The 23,834-nt window shown below is 47.9% G+C and overlaps 1 protein-coding gene across 5 annotated transcripts; it reads right to left on the bottom strand.

The window, feature by feature from the left end:
- On the bottom strand, positions 1 to 22,717 carry LOC149871362 (ribonuclease inhibitor-like). 5 transcript variants are annotated; one of them, XM_090032374.1, is made up of 10 exons: positions 22,633 to 22,717; positions 12,707 to 12,812; positions 11,239 to 11,409; positions 9,973 to 10,143; positions 8,655 to 8,825; positions 5,964 to 6,134; positions 5,305 to 5,475; positions 3,878 to 4,048; positions 1,710 to 1,880; positions 1 to 839 (listed from the first exon to the last, which is right to left on the bottom strand). In XM_090032374.1, exons 2-10 carry the CDS (start codon positions 12,790 to 12,792, stop codon positions 752 to 754), a joined length of 1,371 nt encoding a protein of 456 aa, XP_089888500.1. In that variant the 5' UTR covers positions 12,793 to 12,812; positions 22,633 to 22,717; the 3' UTR covers positions 1 to 751. The 5 variants fall into 5 exon arrangements, with proteins under 5 accessions (XP_089888500.1, XP_089888497.1, XP_089888499.1 ...); XM_090032371.1 differs by lacking the exon at positions 22,633 to 22,717 and adding an exon at positions 19,483 to 19,627; XM_090032373.1 differs by lacking the exon at positions 22,633 to 22,717 and adding an exon at positions 18,568 to 18,642.
- Between the last annotated feature and the right edge of the window lie 1,117 nt (positions 22,718 to 23,834).

The following is a 23,834-nucleotide window of genomic DNA, read 5'->3' on the forward strand; positions in this document are numbered from 1 at the left end:
TTCTTTGCAAACAACTTTATTAGAATAAAAAAGTAGATAGAACTATTCTAAACAGACCAAATTATGCATAAAATTACTTTATTTCCAGTTTGAGCAGAACTGCACACCAGCAGGTCTCCTTTTAAGGCAATCTACATAGATTTCTTTCATGTGGAAGCAAGTTTCAATAAAAGTGGATCACATGACCTGCAACTCAAATCCAAGTTGCTCATAGACTCTTACCATAGCCACTTTCTTTGGGGAAGATGGGTCGGTTCCACAGAATGCCTAGCAACATTTGATTTTACAACTTAAATATTTTTGCTTTGTTTCTCTGATAGTTGGTGCTAGGAAAAAACTATTTCAACTAAACTGCGTGGGTCTGCTTTTGCCAGGATCAACATGGAAGAGCAACTTCTAGGAAGTCAGACTAACACATCAGAAATCATGATAATAATTAAAATGCTGCTGAAAGGTAAAGGCCAACTTCCAGCGGATGCCCAAGTGTTCTTTGTTTTGGGGTCGGGCGGGTGGAAGGTGGAAAGGCTCCGATGCAACTCTGAAGGTCCAGCAAGCCCGACCGAGTCCTGACACATCCAGAAGTACAAAGAAGGTACCCCAGTTCCCTTAAGGGACAACTTGTTCTGCAGAAACTACACATTTTTTTTAATTTGATGAAAGCATATGCAACAGGATATTCATTGGTTAGCGTCATAAACAAAGTGGAAAAAGTTGGGCCTGAACAGCATTCAGAAGATAGTTGCATCTGGACTCAGGAAATTATCTTCAAACCAGGCTTGGATTCTTCCAGGGCCTGCAGTTCATCATCTACTTCAGAACTCCAGTAGATGTCATACAACCTGAAAATACAAGGGAACAAGCTCCACCGTTTCCAAATCTCTTAAGAACTGCTGGAGAGATGGTGCAGAGGGCACCCCTAAGGAGATGCTATGTGATAAAAAGCCCATTCATCCAGAAGGCACCATATAGGCTGTATTGCTAGGCCTGGGACCCTTGCTCAGAAAGTAGCTGTTAGGAAAGTTAATCTTCAGATAGAAGGGGCCAGCTAATGAACAGAAGCCAACAGCAGGACTAGTTTCTGTCTGTTGAGACAGGAATTGGCCAGTGGGCTAAAGACCTTTTCCTGCTGTTCCAGTTTTGTGGGGTCCTCAGGCAATCACATACATGAATTAAGAATGAATTAAAAGCTTTTCAAGGAACAGAAGTAAAAGCTCAGGATTCCCCCTGAAGTCAACCTCTATCAACAACAGACTCAGACAACTGCCTTTGAGCTCAACAAGAGGTAACAAGGCAAGTCCATTTTCCTGGAAGACCATATGACCTAACAGGTCTCCAGCAATGGCTGGGTGTTTGGGGACCACAGCTATCTGTTAAGAGGTGTCCCATTAGCTACTTGTAGCTCTGGCAGGGAAAGGGCCTTCAGGCACTTAACTTGGAGGTTTTCTTTTGTGAAAGATCACTGGAGAGTCAGGTCCCTTTAAGCCACTGTGTCATGAGCACGGCCACATAATCAACATGGCTTATGGTACATCTGAAAAGTTAGCCTCTGACAGGAAGTCAGCAGTTTTCTTTTGTCAATGGCTTCCCCAGAGGCAGCTTTGCTCATCACTGTCCCATCTCCCTTTACAAGACTTCACTCTCCCACCAGCTTAACAAGGCTCATGAAGCCAGGCAGGTCCAGCAGGATGGAAGCCAGAAGCATTACTTACACTAGATGTTTCAGTTTGCAGTTGGGGCTTTTCACTGCTTCATATAGCTTTCTCACACCCTCATCCTCCAGCATGTTGTTGCTCAGGTCAATCTCTCTTAGGCACGGTTTGCTACTGATGACAGCAGCGATACTGTCACAGCAACCAGCTGTGGCATCACTGTCCCCCAGCCTGCAGGGGAAGAGAAACAAAGGCTTTTAAGGACTTTTGCTGACCTGTATTCCATTTAGAGGAGCTATTGTAAGGAGGGTGGAGCAACATCTTGACTCCCTACCTAACACAGATCAGATCACTTGCACACATTTGACATTTCAGAGGTTTCCCTATAGCTGCTTTGTGCGTTTTCAATGAAGCAATGCTTACAACCATGGGTGGATCAAGGATTTTGAAATGGGGCGAGGGGAGGGTACAGATGGGGTGGTACATCATCCCATATAATGTGACTTTTTTTTTAGTTAAAGAAACTGGAAGTTTTACTAATATGCTAGGGGTCTAGCACTATATTATTCTCCTTAAAATCAAACCAAAAAACAAACCACTTCACTGAAGTGTGCACCAGTTTACTAGATTCTTTTAAACTTAAAATAGAACACAAGAAACGAGGCAAAAATGATCAAAATAGTCAAAATATACTGTTTCATTAGTTCAGTAGTCATAGTGAAAAATGTGCAGCCCTTGTTCAAATTTGTAAAATAAAATCTAGTGTTTGTGCACGTCTTGCCAGTGCCTCCAGTACTGCACTGTTTTACACCTTAGGAAATATAACTACATCTGAGTTAGGATTTTTAGCTAGAGCTAAAAACAGTCTGTAGGGCTATGAAATAGAAGAGACATTACCAGGAAGGGCTACCAGACAGCAAAATTGCACAAGAGAGGATAGTCTGAATAGTGGAACATCAAGACCATTTAAAAGGAGAGAGGGTTGTTAACAACTATTGAGTGAAGCAAGATTAGCAGGAATCAGGCAGATTATAAGTCGCCGTGAAATCAAATAACTCAAATCAGTGCTGCCTGAATAGAAGTACTGCTGCCCATCCCAGGCAGTTGGTTTTAAAGTTTGTGTAGAGCAGGAACCAAGCAAGGCAGGGTGCAACTGCACCACTACACATCCTCACCATCAGATCCGCCTCTGCTTACAACAATAGTCCTCTGAACCCTTAGTGATGTACACAAGCCTCCTCGGTTGGCCTCAGCTGAAAGTCCCTCCCAGATTGGGGCTTCCTCATCTTAGTTCTGGTGTCTAGAACCAGCCCTAGAGTTCCCATGGGACCACCACAAGATTCCCCAGGCCCTGCAGATTTAGTCTGTGTACCTGGAGCCATGGAGAACAGCCCCCTGGTTCTCTGCACTGGGAAATGGGGGAGAGACAACTGCACATCACTGATACTGGTCAGGCTGTATTCAGGCCAAAACTTTTATAGTATTAATTCATGAGAGGCAACAATGTCATTGGCTCGCGGACAGCACCATGTGCGCAGTTCCTTTTCACAGCTCTGCCTTTTCCCCTGGAACTGACCTGGGGCTTATCCTGGTAGGGCTGGAACACCACAACACATGCATAGCAAGAGGCTAAAGAAAGCCCCATTGCCTTACCAATCCAAACCAGGATTTGCACTCTAGCAGAACACAGGAACTTCCATGTGGGTCAAGGCAGCAAGCTGTCCACGTGGCCCAGGATCCTGCATGACAAGAGGCCTGCACCAGTGCATCACAGGTACATGCATGATACCCTGCCACTGGCAGTAGCAGTTCCCTGCCCCAGAAGATTCTTCCAGTCTCCCCATGGTTTGCTCTATTTCCTCAAGGGCCACTGCATGCCCAGCCTCAGCACACAGTGCCTATTTTAAGTAGAAGGGAAGAATCTCTGGGAAATGAAGGCTTTTTTGAAGGACTGATCTCCATTAATGTAATAGCACTCAGCTGCCCATTGTGCCACTTTAACACTGTCCCATTGATATGTGCCTTGCAGGGGCAAGTAAGGGACAGCAAATACCCAATAAAGTATAACTGCAACAGGCAGTAACAAATCCCATTCAATCCCCAGCAATGCCTGCTGTAATGAAGTGTCAGTTTGATGTTGGAGCTATCTGGCAACGTCATCACACACCTGTATTCACCCACCCATTCTTGGTTTGTGGAGAGATACCAGTATGTTAGGAGCTACTTACCATATAGACTCTATGTTACAGCTGGGTTGCCGAAGTCCCTCACAAATCACTTTCACTCCTTCATCTTCTAGCTTGTTTGAACCTATCTGCAGCTCTTTCAAGGACTTGTTTGTGCTGAGAACGGAGCTAACGCTTTCACAACAGGCACTGGTGAGGCCACACTCCCTTAGCCTGCCACGGGGAAAAAAAAACAACCTAAAACTTCAGGAACTGAAAGAAGTCATTTTTCATGCCTGCTGGCTTACCTAAATTTTAGTCACCCAAATCTGGGGGAAGATGCAAACTATTTCTTCTTGATACATCTACCTTCCTCATATGATTTGCATCCTTTCTCCTCAGTATGTTTATGCCTCACAGAGTTACTGTACTACTGTCACCCTCATCTTCAGTATCCCCAGATCCAAAGCTCATTTACACTGTGACATTATATTTAGAACTGTGCATGCTCTGAAACATAGGTACATTGCTGGGTACTTGATAAGTGACCTTTGTGAGCATGTCTCTTCACTAATTCCTTACCATTACCCTTAACAAGGCATCACTCCTGTTTCTGGTCAGCAAAACAGCTAAATAAACTTGCTCATACAGGCAGTAGCAAAACTATGATGTTTTTGGTTTCAAATGGTGGAAAGATACTTTATTTGTACAGGCTCCCTAAAGGGGAGCAATTCTCTTCCTTCCTTTGGCTACAAAACACCAAAAGATCCTAGTCTTTTCTACAGCAGGCCAGCACAGAGCCAGCAGGGATACGTATATGCGAGCAGGACTTTCTATAGCTAAAGTCTTGAAGTTTCTGTTAGCTCAAGTGTTGACTTGTGTCTCATCCTTCAGAAACAGAGCCACATATGTATGTGTTTATAGCCAGCAGAGAGACTGCCTTTATTCCCAGAGGCTAGTGCTTTTCCTTGGCAAACAAAATTTATTTCTTCCCTCTTGAACAGGAAGAAGCACCACAACACATGGGTTAGGGCTCAAACCTCCAGACTTCAGAGCTGGCAATGGGAGAACACTGAGTCTAATAAAGGACACAAACTATCAAACCATGAGCATTCAGTTTCCCACTTGATCAAGCCATATGAGCCTCCCTATATTAAGATGCTGTGTTGCTGTTTGAAGTAAATTGCATGATATTTAATGGCTGAGCTCTCTTTAGAATAAGGCCATTTCCTACCTCTCAACTGAAAGGTAAAGAGATTTTTCAGAGTGTCTGAGGGATTTAGGAGCACAAGTCCTGTTAACCAGTGGTATCACTGCACTTAAATCCTTAAAAAAAAAAAATATAAAAAATGAGCATAACAAGAGCGAGATCAGCATGAGTTCCCTGAAGGTTCACCATGATGTAGGAAGTTCCTGTGTAAACAATCCATAGCAAAAGTTACCTATCCAAAACACATTGCTGTGCGAGCTGAAAACCTGCTGCTGCTTACCATAATGACTGGAGTTTGCATTTTGGGTCTTTCAGTCCTTGGCACAGAAGATCCATTCCTGCATCTCCCAAACTATTTGTTATCAGACTCATCTCTATGAGGGACTCTTTTGTACTGATGAGATTGGAGAGATCTTGACAACTAGCAGCTGTGAGACCACATTCCCATAACCTAGAGAGAACAAAAATATTGGCTTGTTCTAGACTCACACAGATCAAGGTAGACAATACTATTTCACGCAGGTTGACAGATGCTCAGAACAAGAGAGCTTGGTCTCGATTTTTTTCCAAATCTGCAAGAAGCTCATCCCCACCCCCCACACACTATACAAAAAGGCCACATACACCTCTTTGATGCTTCCCTAGGAACTCCATCCTTTACATTATTCTGTACATAAACCTGGACAGAACATAGAGCAGTGCTCTCATGCATTTTCAGTCATTATTTTCCTGTTCCTTTTCAGTCCAGAGTTCTTCATAGAACCAGAGGTGGGGGATATTTGTTGATTCCACTAGAGGTGCCCCCTTCTTCATAAGGGATATGCTGGCTGAGGACTCTACAGACCAGGTGGGATCAGGCCAGCATGACGGTGCGCATAGCTCAGAAGCTATGTTGAACTCCCTTTAACAGGAATTTAAACAACCTCTGGCTTCACTTACCACAGCTTCTGTATTTTGCAGTTAGGATGCAGCAGCCCCTGGCACAGCAGAGCTAGGCCTGCATCTCCAAACTTGTTGTCTCCCACAGCCAGATCTATCAGGGATGGCTTTGTATGGAGAACGTTGCCCAGATCTGCACAGCTCTCAGCTGTCACACCACAGTTTTCCAGACTGCAGGGAAGAGAAAGACAAGTGTTCAGTAGAAGCATCCCTAAAGGTCAGTGGAGAGAACAGCATCTGCCCTCCAGGATACAGCCAGGGAGATCTGTGGGCCGTCTCCCTAGTCAGTGTATTGGGGAGTGCAGCCACCTAAGGATCTGGCCTGGTACTCATAGAACAAGCAGCCTGCACTACCCCTTTTGGGGCACTAGGGGCAATCAAACCATTCCCATGACATTCCTGACATGGTTCCTTGGGTAAATGCATTATCTTTATTAGAACAACTAAACAGTTGGAAAAATTGTTCTTTGAAAGCTCGCAAAGTAGGGGTGCACCAACAGGGATTTTGGGGGTTGATACCAATAGCTGATTTTTAAGGAGGCATATCGGCTAATACTGATCCAGTTTCTGACATGCAGCCCGGCAGCTTGAAGAACAGAGTCTGGCTGGCAAGTCTGTTGTGGTGGAAGGGGTGGGGCAGTGCAGGGCGGGGGAGGGCAGGGGTGTCAGTGGTGATGCATAGGGGGTGTGCAGGGGTGCACATGCACCACCTGACCGGCCACACTTGCCACTTAGGCAATGGGTGGGGGGGGCAGGTAGGAGCACCAGTACCTTGCTTTGCAAGTGCTGGCTGATCTCCACAGCCACCCCCAGAACTGGCTGCAGCGATTGGCCATCATGGGATCGGCCACAAGGACCCCTCGCCAGGCAGCAAGATAGGCCACGGGTGGTCTCCCCATCCCGCTCCGGGCAACAAGATTGGGCATGGCAGGACTGGTCAGTCCCGATTGGTGGGACTGGTCACAGGGGTGCATGTGCCTCCCCTGACTAAGGCAGCACCAGTTACCCATATGGGGGAGGGGAGGAGGGCCTGTTGCAGATTGAGGCCCCTGCAGTGAGGGAGTGGGGCTGGGGCAGGGGCTGGAGCAGGCATGACCCAGAGCTGTGGCTCATCTGGGGGGGGGTGGGGGGTGCAGGGAGGCACGAGCAGCTCCTGCAGCTATGTATACCCTAGGAGGGCTTGGGCAGGGGTGTGCCCAGAGATCTGCATGCAGGGTGCAGGTGAGCTGCAGCTGCAGCCAGAACTGTGCTGGGCGCTTCCTGGTGGGTGGGAGGCTAGGCCAGCTGTGCTTGTGGAGGGTGGGGAACTAGCAGTGCTGAGAGGGGGCTATGGGGGGAGGCTATAGCGAATTTTGGGGTGGCTGCAGCCCCCCGTAGTACCCTTCTCAGTACCACTGCTGTGCACCCTGAGCATAGCCTGGTCCAGCCCCCACCGGGAAGAGTCCAATCCAGCCCCAGCCCCAGCTTGTCTGAACCCCGCACGCAAATCCAGGCCCCCCCCCCATGCCCTCCCAGGATGCATGCAGTGGTAGGAACCAGCCCTCGCTCCCCACGCCCCCCGATGAGCCATAGCTCCATCCTGCACTCCGTCCCAGCTGGGCAGTGCTTGCCCCAGCCCCACTCCCTCCCCCACTGCAGAGGCCCTAATCTGCGCCCCCACACCCCTTCCACCCCAACAGACTTACCAGCTGGATGGAGCTCTTCACACTGCCGGGCTGTGCTACTCGCCACCTATGTGCTGCTCTGCGGCTGCATGCATGTGTGGGTATTTATTGGCCAAATAAATCGGCCACATTATCGGAAATCGGCTTTTTTTGCCTAGAGTCAATTTTCTTTATATTGGTACTGATCCAATATCGGATTGATGCATCAGTGCACCTCTATTGCAAAGAACAATTTTTCCAAGTATTTAGTTGGTCTAATAAAAGATATCACATTTACACAATGAACCTTGTCTGCCTATGTCCTTAGATCAACACGGCTATAACTAACTTCCCCGTGCCATTCCCATCCAGTTCTCCACTGAAAAGGCATCTTCTCTTGCTCCTCCCCTCCCTTTATGCTAAGGCTTCTCTCAGGATCTCTGGGAAACAGATACTGTTAGAAAAGAACCTTGCAACAAACTCCAAGGGATTCCAGAGAGGCCCTCTGGGTGTTGAGGTAAAGGGGCTTCTACGTGGACAGACCCTATGTCAAGGGCAAACTCCACAACTTATCATTCTGCAGAACAGCCATGCTCTCAGAAGAACATGTGAACAGAGGGAAATATCACATTGCTTCCCCAGATCTATACAGGGCTTCACCCCCTCCAGGGGCCCAATCCACCACACTGTTCTGAAGAGACACATGCACTTAGGGATATATACTTTGCAGGATACAAGCTGTAGGTACTGGCCTTCCCCACACCCTCAAACGCCAGTGATTGGATGTTGTCCTCGCAAATTTAATATCTAGAGTGCAACCCTGGCACCATTATTAGTGGCAAGTGAGCTCTAGCTGAGAACCCTCTGCCAAGGAGAATTCTTTTTTGAACCAAGAGGGGGTTGTTGCAATTTTATGGCAACATAGATTCATCCTTGCAAAGGTCCCCTGAGAACCTGCATTATCTGTGGGACTAAGGGTGTGTTGTTTGCATGCCAGGAGTGGCAGCAAGATCTGTTACAGTAGAGAAAGGAATCGACTGTTACTTACTGTAGTAACTCTAAGTTACAGTTTGGATCCATCAGTCCCCGGCACAGCTGTTTTATTGCGCCATCTCCCAGTTCATTGTTACTTAAGTTCAGCTCTTTCAGGGTCGGCTTGGTGCGCAGAACAGATGTAAGCAGCTCTGCATTGTCCTTTGTGAGCTCACAATAGCTCAGTCTGTAAAGAAAAAAGGTTGGTTTTTCTTCATGCTGATACCGGCACTGTAGAAAGGGGGCAACCTCTGCCCTTCACTTTGCTGTACTGAAACCCGTTAATGTACATATCAAAATGCCGCTGAGCCATTTCTATAGCAACACTCCCTGACACCCCAGTCACTGACTCTGTATGGCAACTCTAGACTATTTCCAGGGAGCTCTTCTGGTTTGAGGAATTCACAAATCTCCAAGATTTCATGAAATTGCACACAGGTTTGCTTACAAATCCCTGTATATTTCTGCAATTGCAAAAGAACCCTTCACCAGCACTCATAGAATACTTGTGAAGAGATCTGCTTTTCCCGTTTGGAGTCTTTTAGTAAAAGGAGATCATAGCTTCCCCCATGAACAGACCAGTACTTGTGGTCATGGTCCACCTATTTAACCACAGTTGAATCCAGAGTTCAAGATCATTTCACATATAGAGGAGATCTCCTACTATGGATTAGTCACAGGTTTGCCTCCACCCTTCCATTAAGAAGGGACTAAATTCAGGGCATTTAATCTACCCTACAGCATATGTTGAAGGCACACCATCCATAGTTCTGCAAAAAGAAAGAATTGGGTTAATGGGCAGGACAAGTAATGTAATTTCCACCCTGTGCAGAGACGAATTCTCTATAACCAATTAAATCCCAGCTGCTTCTGAACAAAGATACCAGTTAAAGGCATTTTTGCCATGCCTATCCTTTAGACCACCCATCTGCCTTGCAGAAACTTTCCTGCTGATATGCAGAACAGAACACCCAAGAACCCCACAGCCAGGACTTGAGGCAGGGAGGGGTCCAAGATCTGAAGAGCTATTGCAGGCAGCCATCAATAAGAATTGCTTTTGCTCACTAGGGCTAGATTAAGCCTGTCAAGCTAGAGAATCAGCTGTACTGTTACAAGCCCCCTGGACCATCCAGTCTCCCCTCCTGCAAATCTTTCCTTGGATAATGAAAATCCATCCCAAGGAAAGATGCAAAAATTCAACAACTTGCCAGTGTTCTCAACACTGATTCTGGAAACAACAGATGTCACTGGGAAAGAGCAAAAAAAAAAAAAAAAAAAAAAAAAAATGCACCCTCCAGGAAGAGATGGGAACAGATCAGCAGTCTGTTACGTACGTGAGACTCCGTATCTTACAGTTAGGATCCAGCAACCCTTGGCAGAGCACTTTTCCTCCTGAGGTTTCTAGCTTGTTGTCACCCAAGTGCAGTTCTGTCAGAGACGGTTTCTTGCTGAGAACAGAGCAGAGACTCTCACAGCAGGCACCTGTTAGGCTGCAATTCTGCAGCCTGAGACCAAGAAAGAAAGAAGAAACTGGGGTAAGAGGAGCACTCTGATAATTCACCCTGTGCCCCAAGCATGGAGCAGTAGCTAGGTGCTGTACAACAGTGCAGTATCCACAACAGGGCAGTCGTCCCAAATTGCCCAGATGGATAAATCAACATAATGACTGCCACAGCATTTAAGCCTGGTCTGCTATGCCACGTTCCAGAAATTTGGGCCTTTTATGATACTCTAGCTGCTGGTTTTATGGTTGCAAGACACTCCTTTGACAACAGTTACTTGTACAGAGCCCACAGTGGACAGCAGAACCCTTGCAATGTTTGCCATTAAAAAAAGTGACAGGATTCCTATCTAGCAATGCAGAACATAGCTGTTTGCTAGAGCTCTTTCCCAATGGAGCTCTCTTTTGTCTTCTATTCTGCTGATGGCCTGAAGCATCAGTCCCCACCATGCTGCTTGTGGGCAACATGGTACTTGTGGCTACAGGAGGTCACAGAGTTCAAAAAGAGGCTGACAGGGAGGGCAATATATGTTGCTGCCCACAGCATTGTCACTGCTGGTGACAGTGTTAAGCAAGGAACAGGATTTCTGGTAGGACTTCCTTTGACATGGCAGACTGAAGAGACAACAGCAATATCTTTCCTGAGCCAATAAAAAAAAAAAAAAGCAGCAGCAACATTACAAGCAGCTGTAGCTAAGTCGGGCTGTTCTCTGTCCTATGTCTTGCTTGAGTTGACCTGGCCACAGTCTAATCACACACAGCGGGGGAGTCAACTCTTACCCTTCAAGGGTCTTTGTAAGGATCACAGTAGTCCAGGGACCAGATGTTGTCACCATTACTTGGTGGACATTTGAGGTTAATGGTGACTGAAGTCAACTTCATGCCACCAGATGTAGTGACAGAACTCCTGGGGTTTCCCCCAAAAGGCTGACATAGGACAGCGACCCTCCACTGGGGCACGCTGGCAGAGTCCACTCAGTTCAGGTAGAGCATTGCAGCTCCACTGAGCGGAGGAGCTGAGGTTCCACCCCCACCCTCACAAAGTCTCGATGAAGATGGAGACAGGAGCTCTGGTGCAGAGCAGGCAGAGGAACCTTACCATAGCAACTCCAAGTTACAGCTTGGTGTCAGCAGCCCTTTACACAGTACTTTCACACCCTCATCCTTGAGCTCATTGTTATTCAGCTTCAACTCTTTCAGAGACTTGTTAGTACTGAACACAGAGCAAAGATCTTCACAGTGGCTCCTGGAAAGACTGCAGTCATCCAGCCTACAGGAAAGGGATGCCCAGCATTAAACCCTGCAGTCTTTTTTCCTTGTCTTGTTAACCCAACATTCCCCAGCAGGAGGTAGAAATAGGTTTTTATTATGACTCATCTTAGTTCTCAGGTTGACTCACTGATGTAATCCACCCATCATATTATGCAGATCAACAGCACACTCTGCAACTGAGACATGATAGAAGGCAGGACTCCTGCCTTAAGTGTGCTCTGGCACAACTGGGACTGCATCTGCATGGCAGTTCCCTCAGAGACATATTGGCCAGAACTCCACCATGCCGCTCATCCCCCTCAGCCTACAGGGAGATAAATCTTTGGCTACATTTCCCTTTCATGTCTCCAGCAACCAATTACCCAAGCAACAGGAGTCTGGCCCTGCATCTAAGAGCCCAGAGGGCAATATACAGGCTGACAGACATACATCAGAACTGAACAGGGTGGTCCCTTGCCAGACTTTCCAGTACTAGAACAGCTCTGAGGAGATCTGTTCTGGGCAAGATTCAACTGGCCTCTGACAATTATCAGCTGCCTTCACCTAATCCTCAGGTGCCCAAGAGGATGCCTCCTGTGCTGGGTACTGCATGAAACAAAGAAGCAGACAGTCCCTGAGCTGAAGGGACTTTGAGTCTAAGTAGACCAGGCAGACGTGGCACAGAGCAGGGGTACAGCCCTGAAATAACAGACTGTGCTATGGCAGCAGTCATCACATTAGTGCCACCACTTTTTGGCTGAAACAGGTTTACGTAAGAAAGGATAAGCTAAGTGGAAAGCAGGAGTGAAGCTGACAGAACAGGCTGGTGAAAGTCAGCAGGGCAGGAGTAGAGGAAAGATAAAGAGGGGAAGGAACTGAGTCAGGGAGAGGATGGGAGCAAACCACTAGTTAGCACATAGCAGGAAGTTCTTTGTCTGGCCCATGATCCCTGCTTTGGCTGCTTTCACAACTTTGAAGAGTCTCTAGCCACTCCTTACCCCCAACGTGGCCTAAAGGTGAGAACTCGAGAGGAGGCAGGCACCAGCCGGAGCACAGCTCTCCCAGTCGGGGCATTCCTGGCACAATTGTTGGTGCAAGAGAGAAAGGTGGCTACAGCCAGCTTCCACTTCACCCACAATCCCCAATGCAGCCCTCCCTGCTGCGACCATTTTTGCAGCTGCTCCCATCTCCTGCCTCTGAAGCAGCCTGGTCTCTGGCTGGCACTGTACTCTGGAACATGGCTCAGATTCTCTAGAGACTGCCAGTCCACACAGCTTTCATTATGCTAGGAGAGACTGTTCAACAACAGGCATTACCTGATGGTTTTGCTATTTTTCATGGAAGAAACAAGTTCAGTCCATCTGGACCCAGTCAGCTCTTCACACTGGACATCAGGGTCCATTTTCAGTGTTGATGTTAGACCTGAAGATTTAAGAAAGGGTCACATAAGTTAATCTCTTTGAGCAAAGTGTGCACACATACACACACACATTCCCAATACTCTCCAAAAACTGACCGGTCCTGCTTGCACTGCTAGATTTATAAGCCCCTTAGTCAAAACTGCGTAATTTGTTCTCTTTACATAAGACCCGTGTTGAAAAGTTTCTGCCTCAGATCCCACATTTCAATGCTGGATTGCATCAGACAGTGGTCAGATTAACCCGGCTAAGGCCCCTCACTGGCGGGTGGGTTCAACAGGCATCCTGTACAGTTATTACAACAGAGCCAGGAAAGATACTCGTGATCCTGAGGCAGCCATTCTACCCAGAAAAAGAGAAATGGAAGCTCCCTTCGGTTATGTGCAAGAGCATAACAAATAGATTCCCTCAAAAGAGGCCTCCTGGAAAAGAAGTCCCATTCTTCTACATATTACTGGTGTTTCTGAGATGCATGGCATATGAGCATGCATTAGAGAGAGCATGAGTGTTCAGTGTCTGCATGATCTCCCATCCGTGTGATCTCATGGGGGTAGGAAAAGGACAGCAGGGGGCATCTTGACAAGAACCTCTCAGTCAAAGTCAGACCGCTGGAAGAGATGGAACCAGGGACAGGCAATTATTTCAGGTAGAGGGCCGCCTACTGAGTTTTGGCAAGCCATCAAGGGCCGCATGACAGGCAGCCGGGGGCAGATAAATATTAATTTTCTAATTTTTTTAAGGGGTCTCATGGGCCAGATAGAATGGCCTGCTAGGACACATCAGGCCCACGGGCTGCATTTTGCCCACCCCGAACTAAAGGGTCAGGCCTGGAGGGGTTCCATTAACTACAACCATCCAACTAAAACTGGAGTCACACCAATTAACCTGGTGCCAATTGTGGCACTGCAAAAAGCCTCTCAGGCTTGGCCAAAGACAATGATGCAGATGGGAGGCTCTACAAGGCATTTCACATCCTTGGCCTTTCCAAAACCCCTCCTTGTATTAACGAAACGCAGCCAACTTTTTGTGCTTGCATGTGCCACCATCTGAATAGTTTGTATCAGCCAGAATTTGGGACCACTTCTTCCGGCGCCATGGACAGAGCACAGGCACACAGGTACTCTGGGCACAGTGTTCCCATAGCAAGTATTCACAATACCTAGCAATGCGTGTAAATATGCCAAGATATCTAGTTATACTCTAGACTGTAAATCTTATAATTCCCTAGCCTAATCCAACCAACACTAGCAATCAGGTGTAGGGCATGAGTAGCTGCATTGATCCCAACAGGACAGTTCAGGAAAGTGAGCAGATAATGCCATATAGCGTTAGTAAGTACATCTGTGAGAGTTCCAGGTAACCTGTGTAAGGGAGTGCACAAACACTGAGGGAGCGAGTGAAAATGTAGTCACTGTCTTTTGGCAGTGCATTGCACTGAGGACTGCTGTCATTGGCCATTCCAAGAAGCAGAAGCAAATCCAATGCAGACTGCCAAAGACTTCTTTTTTGTTTGTTTATTAAAGAGTCCTCCAGCACAATCAGGATCAGGAAGCAGGACTTCAAATACCTCCACACCAGCACTTAAGACAACACTTTCTGGCTCCAGGCAACCAGGTAACAGAATTCTTGAGTGCTACTGTGCGTCATGCTATTGCCCAACTAGACTTAAAAATGGCACCCCTTTCCCTTTCCCAAAAGGTCTCCTCTCCCCTGTCTTTACCTACCGCACAAGCTAAGGTATCGGTAGCATTTCAGGTACTATACATGGCAGCAGTGTGTGAGGGTCTGAAATGAAGATTTAGGGGATTCCTTGGGATAGTGATCACCTGTGGTTGCAGGCAATGGGACTAAATGGCCCAGAGGCCCCTTCCATTCCTGCATCCCTAGGTGAGAACATATCCCATTCTTAGCTTACAGTCTGCACTAATTGTTTTCCTACTGCATCACTTTTTCCAAATTCCTCCTCCCAAAAGCCACATTTCCACTGCAACAGAATGGCTGGAGGAAGCCAAGGGGTTCTAGAAAGAAGTATGTGATTTACAAAGGCAATTTTGCAAATGCTACAATACCCCAGTAGCCAGCACTGCAGCTGAGGCATACAGCAGAGACACCCCACTAGAAAGCACAGCTAATCCCTCACTCCATTGGGAGAAAGAATAACAACTGGATCCCACTAAGGCCCACAGAGCCACAAGTGGCTCTTTGGTACAGGTGGATGTGGCTCTGTAGGCTCAGGTTGTGAAGCTAATTAAGAAATACCAAGCTAAGGCCTCTGGTGGTTGCCTCGTAAGACAGAGTTTAACATTATGCCACAAAATGTCTCTCCCTCTCCTAGTCAGGAGTGGGATGACAGTAAAACAGTCTTTGAACCAGACTCCCATAGGTGATTAACATCTACAACACCCACTGACTTATGTTTGTGTCAGCAATTCTCAACCAGGGTGCCTGGGATGCCCCGAGATCCTTTCAAGGGGACCATACAATGTTAGCACTGTTAGGTGTGCAAATATGATTCACAGGAGGAATCCAAAGATTTCAAATAGGAATCTGTAGCATTAAAACCGTTTTGTCCCGTTGTGGTCTTTTTGATTCTTCGCAATAGAAGAACTGCTCTATTACTTTTCACTCTTTTTCTGACTACAGAAAAGTAAGTGCTGGCATTTTCTGAGTGGTGCTTTGAGACTAAAAAGGTTGAGAACCACTAGGCTATGAAAAAGCTCTCAGTACAGCTAAAAGCCATACCTAGACCCATATATGTACAGGCAGTCCTTGACTTACAACAGTTCAAGTTACAATGTTTTGCACTTACAATGTCTATAAACTGACACCCTGTTTCAACTTTATGATGTAGGTTTCGACTGTACAATGCTTGATCCAACATCATGCCATGTCAGCAAACAAGTTTACCGTGTCACCCATCTCCCTGGAGAATATCTGTCCAAACTTCTTTGGACACTTTCTTAAAAAAAGTAACAAGACTCCAGAAAAACCTGCAGCCAAGACTCCTGAGAAGACTCAAAAAGTCCAGCAAAGTCACCTCAAAGAAGTCCTTCCAAATCAATATGATTGCTATTTACAATATAAATCCACTAATGAAGCTATATTACTCATCTATAATTGATCAAGTACAAACTTATGGGGTATTTTTGGTGAAAATAGGGCATCAGGCCTTTGTTCAGGAACCAATTCCATTTATAACGTTGTTTCTTATGAGAAAAAAAATCGGCTCCAAGTTACAACATTTCGACTTAAGAAATAAATGGTTCTTAGGAACCAGTTGTGTCCTAAGTCCGAGGAGTGCCTGTATTATAGTTCTTGGTGTTGGTTCCCCCCTTGGGGTGGACCACTGTTCAATCACGAAGATGATTCTTTGCTGTTAATTGGCAGCAACTTACAATAATCTGGGTTTCCTCTCTTCCCCCACTTTTTTGACTCTATCTCTACTTAGCCAGAGGGAAAGACTTAATGGCCTATGCCTCATGCTTGAAACATCCAACACTCCCCATACTGCCACAGTGACTAAGCAGCCATCTCCACATGGGGGATAAACTGAATTTCAGGCATATTGAGCAACTGTGTCTTCAAGCAAAGTTCTGCCTGCTCCCTCAGAAGATTCCTCCTACTACTGGTCATCAGATAAGGGCACTGCCCTACCGTCCCTCCTGAAAGTTTAGAAGAGCCAGATAGAACATCTTAGGCAATCTCCTGGGTACGCAACTCCCATGCATTAGTCCCGCCAAGAAATCAACTCAAGTTTTCCCCACTTTTCATAACCTTCCCCCATTTCACCCCTCTTCACCTGCCTCTGACTCTGTCACTCTTGGGCTGCACTTTCCACCCTATACGGTCCCAGGATCTGCAATTTAAAAGCTCCATCAGGGAGTTTCAGACCACTTCCTGCTTTTCTTGAAACACTCCTGGATGCCAGATACAGAGCACTGTCTGATACCTGGAGACAGGTCCTCCTCACAAGGTAAAGACTTTCTGAGCCTGCAGAATTCACAAGCAGTGTGCCCCATTCTCTGCTCGCAGCCTCTGCCCCCAGCTAGTGCTGATGTGATTGCTCCACCTGCCGCCCCAGAACCAGCAGGCTCCTTCCCCCAGCTTTCCACTCTTTCAGCTCTCTTTACCACCCATCTCCTCTCCACTCCCTCTTCTGCTCACATTGCCTCAGACAGATACTCAGCAGCAAAAAACCATACAATAGAAAAGGGTCCGGTTAAGAGCTGCAGGATCAAGACCACGGTTCTTCTAAGCAGGTGCCGCTTCCAAGTGTGGCAACAGTGTTTTGCCCAGAAAATGTAGCTTTGGCTTCAGACATGCGAACACTTACAGAAAGCCAAACCACAGGCCTGCACTCCAGCAAGCCCTAGAATAAACATGAAGACACACACAAGTTGTTGTCTGTCAAGTCCTTTGGGATGGCTGAGATCAGGAGTGGATCCAGTGGGGCAGGGGCTGCACTGGTGCACTTGCACCCGCTTTTGATTCCTGCTCCACCCAAATTTTAAAGCCAACTGCTTGGCAGTGGCAGCAGCATTTCAAACCAGGCAGTGCTGAGGCGGTCAATTAATTTCATGGCTCATTAGCATCTACCTGATCCTTTCTCAATGCTTCATTCCATCAGTGTGAACAACCCCCTCTTCTTTTTTAATGACCTTAATGTTCCACCAAGCAAGCCAGCCTTTGTTCAGTCACACTGCCATCTGTGGGCTGCTCCTGGCCAGAAAGTTCCTATTGCACAGCCCTGCTGAGGGTTTGTAACTCATCCCAGCGATGTTATCTTTGTTTTCACTTCCATCTTAAAGTGAATAATAAAGTGCTAGGCCCTTGGCCTCCGAGTAAAGCTTCTTAGTTTCTTCTGAATGATCGGCATGGTGTTCTATGTGAAGATGCACCTCACCGTGTGCACCGTGCACCCCACCAAATCAGCCATCCTCTCTCAGGCCTGGAGCAGGTGGTGGGTTATTTCTGCAGATCTCTAGTCCCAGCCTTGCTGCAGCTCTCAGGACCCAAAGGCACTGGGCAAGTGTCCCAGTCACCGCCCACAGGGAGCTGGAGCAAGAGGCTCCTGGGCAGGGAGAGCAGGACAGCGAGAAGCCAAGGAGCAGCTCAGCAACAACCAGACTGATTTTTTAAAATCTTTTCCAAAGCCAAATCAGTTCCAAATTCAACGGTGCACAAGCCAATAATCAAGGTCCAAAACGCGACTAAGCACAACTCAATCCTCAAGTCTGTGTGGCTCTACCTCAAACACCCTCCTCCCTCCCAGGCCCAGTGGTCCGAGCCAGCCTGAACCCAACTTTTCTGGGTCGGGGCTTAAGGCTGCATTAGCTCCAAACTCCAAATTGACTCCACCAAGCTTAATCGTTCAAGTCAGCTCAGTTTCACGACATGCCCAGACCCATCCACCTGGGACTTTAGATACTCCCCAGTTTTATAGCAGGCAAGGCACTGGAGCCCGGATGCCCCTAGTCATGCTTGCTCCTAGCCAAAAGGCGGGAGCAGCAGCAGCAAGCTGGAGAGGCGTGCAGGCGCAGACCCCGCTCCCACATTTTGGGAGGAAGTCTGGGAAATTCGCAGGGTCAGCCTGCCTGGAGGGCAATGCGTAGGCCTCACCCTGCGAAAATCTGCTGACCACAGGAACTAGACGCAACCTGAACCACACCCTCCCCGCTCCCCCCCAGCGTACCAGGCTCCAGGAGGGTGCAGGTGCCCGAGCGACAGGCAACCCGGCAAGCAACACCAACCCCACGCACCGGGATAGCTCACAGAGGCCTACCCAGCCACACTCCGCCACCTCCGCCGCCACCTTCCGAACCCGCCCCCGAGCTGCGGCGACGGCGCCTTAGCCAGGCAACTCACCCCCTTGATTTGCATAGCCCCGCCCTGCTCTGCAATGGCACCGCCTAAGAGGTGGAAAGCGCGTCTGTAATTTGCATAGCCACGCCTCGGGCTGTTGGCGGGGGGCGCTATAACGCGACCAGCTGCGCTGTCTAGGCGGGGCCCGGCAGCCGCTGGGAGGGAAAGGGCATTCCCGGACACCGCCCCGTGTCGCCAGTGGAACCCGGTGACTCACGCTTGGGGCGGGGGCGGAGGATCTTAAAGGCGCAGGGCTGTCTATGCCCCGAGCCGTGGCTAAGCCCCTGCCGGCCTGCGCCGTCGCCCTTGTTTCCGCTGCCCTCTTCCGCCAGCGGGCTTCTGCCTCCCCTGGACCCTGCGCTGCCAGTGAGGTGCAGACCAGCACATCCCCTTCTGCACCCCCACGTAGGAGCGTGGAAAATGAGAGTGGGAAGGGAGATCATCTAATCCAGTGTTTCCCAACCTTTTCCAGACCAAGGCACATTTGTGTTAATAAACATTTTCCGTGGCACACCTGTTAAGGCGTTCTCCATCCTCATACCTATTGCAGCTCATTGCCATGGCTAAATCCTGCAGCACCCCTGTTCATTTCTGATGACACACTTTTGTGCAGCAGCACACTGGTTGGGAAACAGTGGTTTAGCCCAGCCCCTGCTCACAGCAGATCCATTCCCATCTAGGTCATCCCAGCCAGGGCTTTGTCAAGGAGGGTCTTAAAAACCTCCAAGGGTGGAGCTTCCCCCACCTCTCTGGGTGACCTGTTCCAGTGCTTCACCACCCTCCTGGTGAAAAAGTTTCCCCTAATAGCTAACCTGAACTTTTCTTGCTGCAACTGGAGACCATTGCTCCTTGTTCTGCCATCTGCCACTGAGAACACAGAGCAGTCTAGTCCATCGTCCAGGGAGTGCTCCTGCCAGGCCTGGCCCATGAGTCTCTTTGGGGCAGGGACTGCATCTCCTGCAGAGTTCATAGAATCATAGAAAGTGAGGGTTGGAAGGGACCTCAGGAGGTCATCTAGTCCAACCCCCTGCTCAAAGCAAGACCAGCCCCGACTAGATCATCCCAGCCAAGGCTTTGTCAAGCCAGACCTTAAAAACCTCCAAGGATGGAGATTCCATCATCTGTCTAGGTAACCTGTTCCAGTGCTTCCCAACCCCCCTAGTGAGAAAGTTTTCCCTAATATCCAACTTAAACCACACTTGCAGCAACTTGAGACCATTGCTCCTTGTTCTGTCATTTGCTACCACTGAGAACAGTGTAACTCCATCCTCTTTCCTCCCTACTTCAGGTAGGTGAAGGCTGCTATCAAATCCCCTCTCAGTCTTCTCTTCTTCAAACCAAATAAGCCCAGTTCCCTCATCCTCTCCTTATAAGTTGTGCCTCAGCCCCCGAGCCATTTTGTTGTCCTCCACTGCACTCTTTCCAATTTGCCCACATCTTTTCTATAGTGGGGGGCTCAAAACTGGACACAGTACTCCAGATGTAGCCTCACCAGTACAGAATAGGATGGAATAGCTAAAGAGCCATGTCCCATTATCATCATAAAAACATTATGTGTCGAAACACTTTCAGCCAAATCCAGGTTCCCCACCCCAGGGCTCACAGATGCTGTGTTGCCTGGAAGACTATTCTTTGTGGCCATAGGAAATGGGTTTAGTAGGCATAGAGAGGATAGAGTGATGCTGCCCATAGAGCACTGCTGGCTCTGGATTGTTGTGCTTGGGCCAGCGATGGCTAGAAAGTGCTGCTCTGCTTTACATTAAGGGGCTAAAACTTGACTAACCACAATATAAATCCATCTCTCATCTTCCCTAAATTATCACAGAAGCACTTCAGACCCCAGGGGCGGGGTGGTGGGGAGGGGAGAGGGGGGGGACTGTTCATCCTCTACAAAGCAAGTGAACAAAGCAGGAGCAATTGGATAGTGATGGGAACTGAGCTGGGGGAGATTAAAGAGAGAAGAGCTAAAGGAAGCATCCCAGGAAGTTCCACTGAGGCACCACACAATCCTGCCTCCCCCCCCCCCCCCGCAACTCAACATAAATGGCCAGTTTAGAAGGAAAAAGCCCTTGCTCTGCTATACCCTTATGAAACACCTCACTTTTGAGCTGCTTTTTAAGGGGCCAAAAAAAGACACCGCACTGAGCTTGTGGCATGGAGGACTGTCTTCACAGTGGCAGCCAGAACTCTGGTTAAGGCACCATATAATTTTTCCACCTTGAAAAGAAAAATCTCTTTCCTACCCCTCCACCTCCAATATCCAAGTGCTCAGGTACTATAAAGATGGAGGGGGCAGGGAATAGTATGTAAAGCAGTGAAGCTGCACAGAAAACATTGGTATAGAACCTACTAGGGGAAATACAGAGTCAATGAGGACCAAGAGAGCATCCTTCCAGTGAGGGGGGAAAGTAGGTTTCTCAGGGACAAAAAGGGTCTGCAATGATTTGTGCATGCAAATAGGACCCACCTCAAACCTAGCTCTAGGAATTCAGAATCTAAAAACAACTGGTTTTAAGAGGTATCAGCAGCATAGGCGATGTATGGGAGGGGGAAATGGGAGGGGGCACGTGCCCCCCCCCGAGATTTCCCCTCACTGGCCAGGGAGTGATGGCGCTGAGATAAGCACCGGCAGCATTTCCAGTTTTGCCACCGGCACTTCTGGCCCACCCACCCCAGTCTGCAATCAGCCACTGATGCTTCCCCAGACCAGTAGCTCATGATAGGCAGAGGCATAACTAGTCAATTCTGTGCCTGAGGCAATGGTGGCACAAAGTGCAGGAGCAATGGACAGTTTCACTACTGAGGGGGCAGATGTCACTGCATCATAATCCGCTTGACACATGTCAGCAGCATTTAAACACTGATTTTTGGTGGCAGGAACAAGAAGTGACATCTGCCAGCGCAATGGCAAGCCTCTGGTAACTGCTCCTACATTGTGTGCTGCTACTGCCCAGGGCACTGAAAACCACCACTGCTCCTCTGCCCTCCTCACTGATGGAGCCAGAGCTGCTGCAGGGAAGGTGCTGCTGCAGGTAAGAGCAGGAAGGATGGGGAGTTGAGGGGGGAGAAGGGATGGCATATATTCCAGCCCCCCACCCCCAAGCACTATATAAAGACAGCAGCCAGGTCTTGAGCCCCACTCACCCACCCATTGTTACACTAGCGGGCACATGGAGGTCCAGCTCTCAGGGAAATTAATTAAGGGCCCTGGTCTATGTCTTTCCAGCACTTCCTCAAGCAACAGGGTTTCTCCATGGCCCTTCCCCTCAGGATCTTTCTCCATGTTAGTGAAATGCTTTGATGCAGCAATACCGCACCAGGTAAAGCTGCGCAGTGTCAGGCTTTTTTCAGGTGTATTATGCCTTTTACACATTAAATTAGAGGAGCTGGGGAGAGCTGGGTTGCAATTTGCCCCAATAGCTACTATGGTGACTTTTTTGGAAGAAAATGCTGATATGGTTGGACTTCCCTGGTGACGCACTGCCTGAAATGGTTGGAGGTGGCTTCTGTGATGCATCCATCTTACTGCCGGAGTTGTATGCCAGAGGATTCTTCACTGGAAAGGATGTGTCATCCTTCTCGCTGGCTGGCCACTCCCTTTCCCATGAAATCTACTTTTCTATTCAAACAATTTCCTAGAACTTGGGTTAGGGGGGTCCAAGCAAAGAAAAGTGCAGATTTCAGGAGTGCATCAGGCTGGATGCAGGGTCCTAACAAAAAGGAAGTTAATCCCTTCTCTCATTCCTGGTTTTAAAACATGCAATTCCCTCTTCCTGGTTAAAATGACAATTCTCTGATTAATCACAACCATCCAGTCCCATCCCCCCATCTCCCTCCCTCCAAAAAACAGCCTCTGCAACCCCCATTTTAAAAGTACTCCCATACCCTGCCCCTTCCCCTGCCAAGAAAGGAAAAGTGGAAAGAGTTTAGCAGTCCAGTTTTGCCAGCTCTGCGATACTTGCCTTGCTGTTCACCAGTCTCTGAAAAGGGAGTGGCTGGGAGACAGCAGCCTGTTCTTTCCTGCTCGGGTTTCCACGCAGCCTCTGCTCTTCGGGCAAATTATATGGTGCCCTGCTGTTATACACAGCTTCTCAGCTAGAGGGAGAAGCACTTTTTTTAATTATGCTTTTTCTCCCTTTCATATTTCATTGGTGACTCCCCTCTATACAGCTGTAATGTGTTGTGATTTGTATAGCGGCCCAGTGCTTTTCAGTGGCTTTCCTGCATCTTGTATTTAATTTTCAATGTATAAACAGCAGTGAGAGTGTTCCTGTCCCATTCGGAGCAGGGGCCCGGGCACATAATCTGGACCCCCACCATCTAACACCCCATTTGTCTTGTTCTCCTCCCGATTCCATTCTCTTTCCCCTCCTGACTGCTCAGTAGGTCAGCTTCAAGAGAACGGCTGGAGTATGCTCTGTGCAGTGCCAAGCCTCTATTGTGGTGGTTAGGGCACTTTGTTTGGAGCTACAAGATGTAGCAATTTAGCTGAAAGGGAGGAGGGACCACATTTCCTCCACTTTATTTGCAGCAGGCATGTGTACATGTGGGTGGAAATACAATCTGAAAGCCAAATAAATGGCCAAAAATGCCTTAATGCAGCTATTCAAGTGCTACTTAGACAGGTAAAGGTAAAAGGCTTAAGTGTCTATTTATAAATATTAGTGTTGTTTCTCAGGCAATCCATGTACTGACTGGTTGAGGTTTACCAGATGATCAGATTACAGTAAAATCTGATTAATTCATCTTCATTACTAATCCTTGCAAAATGGCTAATTATCCAGGAGTGACTAACCATCAGCAGTTAGCCATTTTTAACTTTCCCCTGTGATGTATTTTGCCAGCCATAGCAAGATACAGTAAGCTTGTGATGTTTATCATAAAAGGGCTCCTATAGACATGCAGACATGCAGGGAGCTCTGATGCACTGGAAATCCAGTGTGTCGGAGCAGAATTGATTAATCAAGTCTGCTGGAGCACAGAAATAAATGCGCTCCAGCAGACTCTGGCATCATGTATATCCGTGTTCCCATGCCGAAAAATTATGGCAGGGCACATTGAACTAAAGCTTGTTCAATGAGTTTTAGTTCAAAGCACCCCACTGCCATTTTTCAGTGCAGGGGATGCTGATACTTGTGACACTTGGGTGCTTTTAATTAGCGTA

The sequence above is a fragment of the Crocodylus siamensis genome, chromosome 2, assembly GCF_052110815.1.
Source record: "Crocodylus siamensis isolate JL-2025a chromosome 2, ASM5211081v1, whole genome shotgun sequence".
Taxonomy (NCBI): domain Eukaryota; kingdom Metazoa; phylum Chordata; order Crocodylia; family Crocodylidae; genus Crocodylus; species Crocodylus siamensis.

Coding starts and splice junctions, on each gene's coding strand:
- LOC149871362 (XM_090032371.1), bottom strand. CDS start 19,531: ATGGCAGAACAAGGAGCAATGGTCTCCAGTTGCAGCAAGAAAAGTTCA. Junction 12,813..19,482: donor TTGCAGCAAGAAAAGTTCAG/GTTAGCTATTAG, acceptor TTAAATCTTCAG/GTCTAACATCAACACTGAAA. Junction 6,135..8,654: donor TGTAACTTAGAGTTACTACA/GTAAGTAACAGT, acceptor TCTTCCCTGCAG/TCTGGAAAACTGTGGTGTGA.